This window comes from Chrysochloris asiatica, unplaced genomic scaffold, assembly GCF_000296735.1.
Source record: "Chrysochloris asiatica unplaced genomic scaffold, ChrAsi1.0 scaffold00038, whole genome shotgun sequence".
NCBI classification, from domain to species: domain Eukaryota; kingdom Metazoa; phylum Chordata; class Mammalia; order Afrosoricida; family Chrysochloridae; genus Chrysochloris; species Chrysochloris asiatica.
The window spans coordinates 2,771,888-2,780,505 of record NW_006408556.1 but is presented as its reverse complement, the minus strand read 5'-3'; the positions used below and the strand labels follow the sequence as shown (position 1 = coordinate 2,780,505).

General features: G+C 43.1%; 1 protein-coding gene across 2 annotated transcripts; it reads left to right on the top strand.

The window, feature by feature from the left end:
* Positions 1 to 1,302: 1,302 nt before the first annotated feature.
* RPS10 (ribosomal protein S10) lies at positions 1,303 to 7,364 on the top strand. Of its 2 annotated transcripts, none has more exons than XM_006860376.1 (6): positions 1,303 to 1,405; positions 2,238 to 2,387; positions 2,640 to 2,811; positions 3,699 to 3,776; positions 6,550 to 6,605; positions 7,280 to 7,364. In XM_006860376.1, exons 2-6 carry the CDS (start codon positions 2,238 to 2,240, stop codon positions 7,319 to 7,321), a joined length of 498 nt encoding a protein of 165 aa, XP_006860438.1. In that variant the 5' UTR covers positions 1,303 to 1,405; the 3' UTR covers positions 7,322 to 7,364. The 2 variants fall into 2 exon arrangements, with proteins under 2 accessions (XP_006860438.1, XP_006860439.1); XM_006860377.1 differs by having other exon boundaries at positions 1,309 to 1,401.
* Positions 7,365 to 8,618: the final 1,254 nt, after the last annotated feature.

Sequence of the window (8,618 nt, the reverse complement as noted above, 5' to 3'; positions counted from 1 at the left end):
CTCAAGCGGACATCTTTGCTCTTCAACACTTTAAAAAGGGCTTGTGCAGCAGATTTGCCTAATGCAATAATGTAGTGGGTTGCAAGTTGGGCTGCTAACTGCAAAATCAACAGTTGGAATCTACCAGCTGCTTTAGGAGAAAGATGAGGTTTTCTGCTCCTGTAAAGATTTACAGTCTTGGAAACCCTATTCAGGAACGCTATGAGTCGAAACCAACTCCAAGACACATAACCACTACCCATCTTTGTTGGTGGGTTTTGGTGTTTTGTTTTGAATTACAACATTAATAGTGATTACAAAAAATTGTATTATCACTATTAATATCTTGTTCTACCAGGGGCCTTCAAGAAGTTCATAGGAAAATCCCATTATCTTTTTTGTTGTTGTACATTCAACAAATCATCACTTCACTTCATCTTGATTGGAATTCCCTCAACGTAAATCCCTTATCCCACTTCCTCCCTGTGTTTCTTGTTTCCATTCCTCCTTACTTCTCTACCCTTCTGAACTTTATCCTTAGGTAAATGCTGCCCTTTTAATCTTCAACGGTTGATCGTTCTATGGTGTAATACCTCACTGGTGTTGCTGCCTCTCTCTCCCTTACCCCACCAATATGCCTATTTATTTGCATTGCTGAAAAATTGAGCCAGTAGAGTAAGAGTAGCATAGTGGTTACAAGTAGAGCTGTATAGTGGTTACAAGTAGAGCTGCTAATCTCAAAGTCAGCAGTTTGAAACTACCAGCTGATCAGCTGGAGAACAATGAGACTTTTTGCTCCTGTAAAGATTTACAGACTCAGAAACCCTATACAGGTTCGCTATGAGTCGACTCCACCGTACACCACCACCACCATCATCAGAGTGAGTTGTGGAGTCCTGGTGTGGACCTGTAGGATAAGTACTGGACTGTTAACCATAAGGTTGGTGGTTCAAACCCATCAGCTGCTCCTTGGAAACCCTATACAGGGTCACTATGAGTCAGAACCACCTAGATGGCAGTTAACAACATTATTGTTGTGGTTATTTTATCTGTACTCTTTTTCTCCTAAAGAAACAACATACTATATATTTTTTACATATTATTGGTGGGAAAAGCAGCAGGCTGCTTTGTTTATAAAAATGACCATTTATTGATGAAGCACATATGCTCAGAGGCTAACGGCAAAGTTAATGCGTTATGTGTATATACATAAGTCAGTCCATAAGGCCTTCAGTGTCCATAAAACCACCTGGGTCGCCCACACCTGGCGCCATCGCACCCTTCAGGCACCACCGAAGCCACCCTAAGCCGCGTGTGGGGCCTGGTGGGAGGCGGGGCCACGCCAGCCCGGAAGAGACGACGCGCGGCGCCGCGCATGCTCTTTCCTTTCCAATCCAGGGCCCAGTCGTAGCAGTCGCCGCGGTGAGTTCCTTCAAAGTCCCAGTTCCATCGGCCCCCTCATCTGTGCCATCCCACCGTTATAGTCACCGTGATACTTGTGGTTCAGGGTGGGAGGTACTTCTCCTTCGTTCTGCACGCCTATTTCTGAGCAGCAAGAGGGACTGGGAACTCATCTTTGAGTTGGGTTGGGGGTAGCAATTTGGCCAAGATCAACCTCCCAATGGCGGGGTCGTCAAGAGGGAGGAGAAGTAGAGGATGCAGGCCAGGGACCAGCCTGGAGAGGTTTGAGAGGCAACGTCCTGCCTGGATACTTTTCACTACAGGACTGTTCGATTCCTGCCCCTGGTGCGCTAGCTTGGTAGAGCGTAGGGTGGAATACGAGGCTGCGAAAACCTTAGTCCTCTATTTGGGGTCATTTGGTATGTCAAAAAGCGAGGGCCTACTTCCTCAGGGCCCTCCATGCGTAGCCCTTAGTACAACCGCATGATATCTCAGTAGATACGGTCGTTCTCCAAGTATTAGTCAATTCTGCGCTCCCTCATTTCTTTATGCTTTTAAGAGAGCTTGTGAAAGTCTGAAGCGAATATGCACCCCCATTGCTGTGTTTTGTCTATTCATTTCTATTTTTGTTAAAATTCTGCTTAGACTTTTTTTATCTGAATTGGTTTTGGTTGGAGGGAAAAGAGTTGACCTGCGATGGTTTGACTTGAATATGTATTCCCTACTCTTTGTATAATGCATGGTCTTTTTGAGATCTTAACACAGTGGGTGGTAGTTTGGGGGTCATGAACTTTGTAGCTACTGGACCCTGGCCACATTGCTCAGAAGTGCTCTTGATGATTGCTTCTTTATTATAGATGTTGATGCCCAAGAAGAATCGAATTGCCATTTACGAACTCCTCTTTAAGGAGGGGGTGATGGTGGCCAAGAAGGATGTCCACATGCCAAAGCACCCCGAACTGGCAGACAAGAATGTGCCCAACCTGCACGTCATGAAGGCCATGCAGGTAGTCGAGGCTGCTGGACCAGGGCAGAGATGGGCACATTTCCCCACAAATATAAAAGGTAGTTTCTAAGGAGAGCTTAAGATAGCCAGAGCAACTTGCTGCCTTGAAAGCCTTGAGATCATTGCATAAGCACCTGAGGATGCACAATGCAAACTTGTTTATGCTGCTCTCCTTTGCCTCACGTATCTTGATCCAAACCTCTAGTTTCTTGAAATGTATTTGTCTAGTTATAACTGTAGTTTTCTCTTACAGTCTCTCAAATCACGAGGCTATGTCAAGGAACAGTTTGCCTGGAGGCACTTTTACTGGTACCTTACCAACGAAGGTATACAGTATCTCCGTGATTACCTCCATCTGCCCCCTGAGATTGTGCCTGCCACCCTACGCCGCAGCCGCCCTGAGACTGGCAGACCACGACCTAAGGGTATGGTGCCCAAATAAATGCCCACGGATCTATTCTGAAGCTGCTTTCTGGGCTAACCGGTCGTTTTAAAGATGTGTGATGAAAGTGGCCTTAAAACACGCCATTATGTGAACTTTGGGACTAGGGTATTTGATATTTGAGGTTGTTAAGTCAGTTTCTTGTAGTCCTGGCATGCAACTTGTGAGGGGAGTAGACTCATGTCTTCAGGCCAGTTATCACAATGTAAGATGACATAGCTTGTGTGTGATGCATTCTCTTGGCCAATCAGTGACTCCCTTACATTTTGATAAGGTTATGGTTCCCTGTTGCGTCTTATGAAGCATTATATGTCTTTAGAGCAAAGATTCTCTGTGGTATCTTGCAGTCACTTGTCAGAGACAGGAAGTGTCATGCACCCCCACAGATTTTGATTTTTAGTTTGTGTAGCCTGGGACCTGGCATTGATTTTTGTTCCTTTGTTTTTGGATCTTTGTATTACATTCCCCAGGTGATTCTAAAGTGCAGTCTGGATTTACTTGGGCCAATCACTGTAGGATCAGTCTCTTTCTACTTTAAAAAATAATCCATATTCAAATCCAGTTTAACTAAGTAGAGAAGACTTAGAAATATTATACAATGTTTATGAAAATGGATGATTTCGAGATCACTATAAATTTTTGTCTTCATGGTGTAATATTTTTTCCACAGCCTGACTAGTGGTATGTGGGGATGTGGCCTTCATGTTATAATATATACTATTGGGGGTGGGGGATTTACCTTATATCTCCTTTTCTAAGTTGTAGTTTTCAACTTAGATATGGCTCCAGGATAAAAATTTGGTTCTTCAGAAATTTCTTAATGACCTTAAATGAACACCCCAGATTTACAGTGTGGTTTAATTGATATAGGTCTGGAGGGTGAGCGACCTGCAAGACTGACTCGAGGGGAAGCTGACAGAGACACATACAGACGGAGTGCTGTGCCTCGTAAGTAATGCGCCATCTATGTCAGTGACTGGTGTGGAATCAGAATTCTCAGAGCTCAGGTGACCAGGAATGATCATTAGCTTCAATCTCTAGGTTATCAGAGCAGCTGGAGTCTTTTGTTACCTTTACAGAGATTGTTGGTGGTAGTAGTGTGCTGTGGAATCCGTTCCAACTCATCGCGACCCTGTATAGGGTTTCTGAGACTAAATCTTTACTGGTGCAGTAAACCTCATCTTTCTATCACTGAACAGCTGGTAGTTTCGAACTGCTGACCTTGAGGTTAGCAGCCTGACTGACATGTAACCACTAAGCTACCAGAGCTCTTTTTACAGAGATGGGTTAGATGGAATTAGAAAGCTCTCTGAGTTTAAGACATAGAAATCCTTAGTTGAAGAGGATTAACCAAAGCAGAACTGACAGCTTTCAGGAATTTAGGTGTGGCACTGTAGGATAAGCAAAGTGGGCTATTAGAACTCCTCACCCATTCCTGGGAAACCCTGTACAGGGTCTCTGAGGGAACTGACCCTAGGGCACTTAATAACAACAACTTGAAGTTAACATGTTTAACCCTTCTCAGAGTATTATAGATAAACCTAGAGTAATCCATAAGTGTGAAAACACAAATGAAAAGCTTTTCTTTGTTGCATGGTTGTGTTGTGTTCTGTTCTTTCCATGAATTGTCAGCCCCATTGAGGGCAGGGCCCACTCTAATTAGCATCATTGTTTTCTTACTTCAAAATTTCCCTTTGTATTGCAAATATTTGCATTGAGTTGGAACAACAGAAGCTCACTGACTCAATAAATAGGCACTGAGCCTCCTATTGTGTGCCAAGTTCTGTATGAGGAGCTGAGGAGAATGGGTAGAGTTGGCTGGAAAGCTGTGGCTCTGGCCTGTGTAAAGAGTTTGTGTTTTAAATAATCAGTTCTGCCACCTCACCAACACACACTGCAGAGTACTAATTGTAACACCCTAGTGGCGAAGTGGTTAAGTGCTTGGCTGCTAAAGGGTCAGCAGTTTGAACCCACCAGCAATTCTAAGGAAGAAGGATACAACAGTCTGCTTCTGGAACAATTTAGTCTTGGAAACCTCCTATCTAGGTCCTATGAGCCAGAATCTATTGACTGTTGTGAGTTATAGTATTTCTATCCACTAATTGTGATAACCTGGTGTGGAACTGTGGGTTAATGCACTCGACTGCAAAGCTGTTTGAACTGCAAGGTCGGCGGTTCAAGCTCACCAACTGCTCCTCTGAAACCCTATATAGGGTAGCTGTGGGTTGGAACCGATTCTATGGCACTTCATCACAACAAATTGTCATGTGAAAGCAAGGTGTGTTATAAAAGAAATATTTTCTTATCTATCTTGTAGCATAGTGGTTACGAATCGGGCTGCGAACCTTAGGGTCAGCAGTTCGAAATTACCAGCTGTCCCGCGGGAGAAAGATAAGGCTTTCCGCTCCATAAAGATTTACAGCCTCGGAAACCCTGTACAGGGTCACTGTGAGTTGGAACCAACTCAACAGCACAACAATCCTACTCATATATAAATAGAAGTGGGCACTTAACCCCTGAGTACTTTACAAGGGTGGTAGCATTAAGTGCCTTCAAGTTGATTCCAACTCATAGTGACCCTGTATGGGGTTGCCATGTAGCAGCTGGTGGGTTTGAACTGCTGTATTTAGCAGTCCAACGCTTATACTACAATGAATTATTGAAGTAAATGTGAACTAAGCGTGTCTACTATATGTTGCCCTGCCTAAGTGCTGGATAAACCAATTCTAGGCTTCTGGGGTCTCTTGGAAGTGGTGAGTATGCTCATGACCCAGGAAATTGAGTGAGAAAAGCATCCCCAAAAGACAGGCTGTTCCACAAAGTAGTTCCCCAAGTTGAGTCTGAGCACTTGGTGAGAGGGAGGATTGACCTTGGTTAACAGCAGAGAGGAGCTGGTAGGAATCCACAGAGACTATTTACATGTTTTTCCTTAAACCTAAAATCGAGTATATATTTGACACATGTCACATTCAGACTAGTGGCTGTCTATATGGGACAGTGTAGCACTAGTTTTCTTTTGTCTAGCTTTCCTCTTTCCTGTGGTTTTAATTAAAGGATGTGGCTCTGGGCTATGTAAGGAGTTTGAGTTTTAAATACTCATTCTGCCTCACATACACACCAACAAGGTATGTGTGTTACATTTGACGTATGTGGGCTTTTGTTGCCTTTACCTGTTGTTGTTAAAGTACCTTTGAGTAGCTTCTACTCGACTTATGGTGACCTTGTATAGGATTTCCAAGGAGCCACTGGTGAGTTTGAACCACCAAGCTTGTAGTTCAAACTGACTTTGTGATCTAGTGTTTTATCCCACAATGCTACACCAGGACTCCTTTTATAGGTTCTTCCTCTGTTGAGTTCCCTCAGTAATCCAGGTACTATTCTGAAGTGTATGATAATGAATTTAGTGGTGGTGAGTGTTTGCTGGGACAGGCTTATAGTCCAGACTTTGTGGACAGAGGATCAGGAAGCAAGAGTTTATAACAACTGTGAGTTTTGAAGAGTGGAATGCTGAGAAGTGTGCCCCCCTGGAAAAGGAGGCAAGAAGTAAAAATGCTCAGCAGAAGGTGTTCTCCAGTGCTGGTGTGATTTACTTGTACATCTTGAAGAGTGGTTGGTACAGCTGTTTGGCAGCCTTAACTGGAGCTGAGTCAGGTGATTTGTCGTCCTCCCTTGTTCTGTAGTAGATCAGATGATGAGTCTAAACTGGTGTTTTATATTCCAGCTGGTGCTGACAAGAAAGCTGAAGCCGGGGCTGGGTCAGCAACTGAATTTCAGTTTGTAAGTATTTGTCACTGCCCTGTGGGGCTTTATGTTTTGGAGGTACAATAATAGTGTATCAGTTGTCTTTCCACCTCCCCCTTTTCCCTCAAACCACAGATTTCCAAATTTTACATCCCCAGTATGCAAGGTTTTACATAAGAATTACTGGAATGAATCTGACAAATCAGTACTGACCGCATCTTGGTTATTTTCTGTTGCATTTAATGCTGGTGATAAATCAGCTAGTTTCATGAACTAAAGCTTATGGAAAACTGGCAAGAACCAAGATGATACGGAAATGTATGGTGTAATAGGTAAAGGACGGGTTCCCCTTTATAAAATACAGATGATGCTTGGTGACTGTGTCAGGGTAATTGTAGGATTAGTCAATCCAGGTTAGGTATTTAGCATAGGGACTGATGTGTCACTTTTACACACTTCGTCTTGAGTTTCCTTTGTGAAAAGGTGGTCTTGTCCAGTAGAAACAATTTGTCCTGTACCTCATGAGTCTTGAAAGGAAGGCCCTATAGCCAGTGAGTGGGAAAGGGCTGGAATTTAATGGCCTACACCTGCTCCTAGTTATTACAATTGGAGGTGTTTCCAGTGGGGATGAGGCCTGAACCTTAGCAAAACCCCAAAAGAGAAGTCTTGAGTGTGCTGCTAATGCTAATATAATTTGCTTTCTCTTACAGAGAGGCGGATTTGGTCGTGGACGTGGTCAGCCACCTCAGTAAAGTTGGAGGGAATTGTTTTGTGGTGAATAAACTTATAGCCAGATTTTAAAACATACTAATTTTGAGTGTTCCTGTTTGTTTTCTTTTATGAAGCCTAAATAGAAATGTTTTTTAAGGGTCAGAGTGGTTTTTGTGAAGTCATGTGTTATTAGAGCTCCTGTGTTTGGCTTTGATGGGGGACCTTTTTGGTTCCAGCAGTCACCTCCCTGATTCACTGCTTAAATAGAGCCAGATTTGAGATCCTATGTGTATTCTTTGGGAAATATCTGTGGAGTTGTACTGGGAAGGTAGAAGAAAGAAAGAGCCTCTCAAAACCCTGCCCAATTGAACTTAAAAGGGTTTCGAGGCCAATAATTTGTCATTCCACATTGGAATAAACACTGGGCAGTTCTTTAGGTAAAGGGAAGATGCAGTTTCCGGGGGGTTGGGGGGGATGGTGTAGGATAAGAACTGGACTGCCAACCGAGAGGTCAGTGGTTCAAACCCATCAGTTGCTCCTTGGAAACCCTGTACAGGGTTACTGACTCAACTGGCACATAGCAACTAGAGAGACGTGTTTTGGGAACTGAGTTGGTATAGAAGAACCCTAACCCTGTAGTCCTTCACGATGAATTACAAGCATATTGCAAGTCTAGCACAGTGGTTGAAGGAGCAACCCAATAAGGGTTTGGGGGGGCGTGCTGTAGAATCAGTTGTGACACATAGTAACCCTATCTATATAGGTTTTTTGTTTGTTTTCCTATATAGGTTTTGGAGGCTGTAAATCTTTGTAGGAGCAGAAAGATTCATCTTTCTCCCGAGACAATCTTTGCCAAATTTATATTCACAGGACATTTCTTGCTTGCTGAAAGTGAAGAAAAAATATTTACTGATAAAGATCAAAGACCCCAACCTTCAGTATGGTTTACATCTTAATGTCAAGAAAGCAAAAATCCTCATCACTGGACCAATAAACATTGTTATCAACGGAGAAAAGATTGAAGTGGTCAAGGACTTCATTCTTGGATCAACTATCAACACTCAGTGAAGCAGCAGTCAAAAAATCAAACGACGTATTACATCAGGCAGATCTGCTGCACAAGATTTTTAAAGTGTTGAAGAGCAAAGATGTCAGCCTGAAGACTAAAGTGCACCTGACTCAAGCCATGGTATTTTATATCACCTTATATGCATGTGAAAGCTGGACAGTGAATAAGGAAGACTAGAAGAATTGATGCTTTTGAGTTATGGTGTTGGAGGAGAATATTGAAAGTACCATGGGCTGCCAAAAGAACTGACAGATCTGTTTTGGAAGAAG

Bases quoted from the DNA above. Each gene is read 5' to 3' on its own strand.
- RPS10 (XM_006860376.1), top strand. From the start codon at position 2,238: ATGTTGATGCCCAAGAAGAATCGAATTGCCATTTACGAACTCCTCTTT. The intron at 2,812-3,698 runs GTATGGTGCCCA...TAATTGATATAG, and splicing joins TGGCAGACCACGACCTAAGG to GTCTGGAGGGTGAGCGACCT. The intron at 3,777-6,549 runs GTAAGTAATGCG...TTTATATTCCAG, and splicing joins CAGACGGAGTGCTGTGCCTC to CTGGTGCTGACAAGAAAGCT.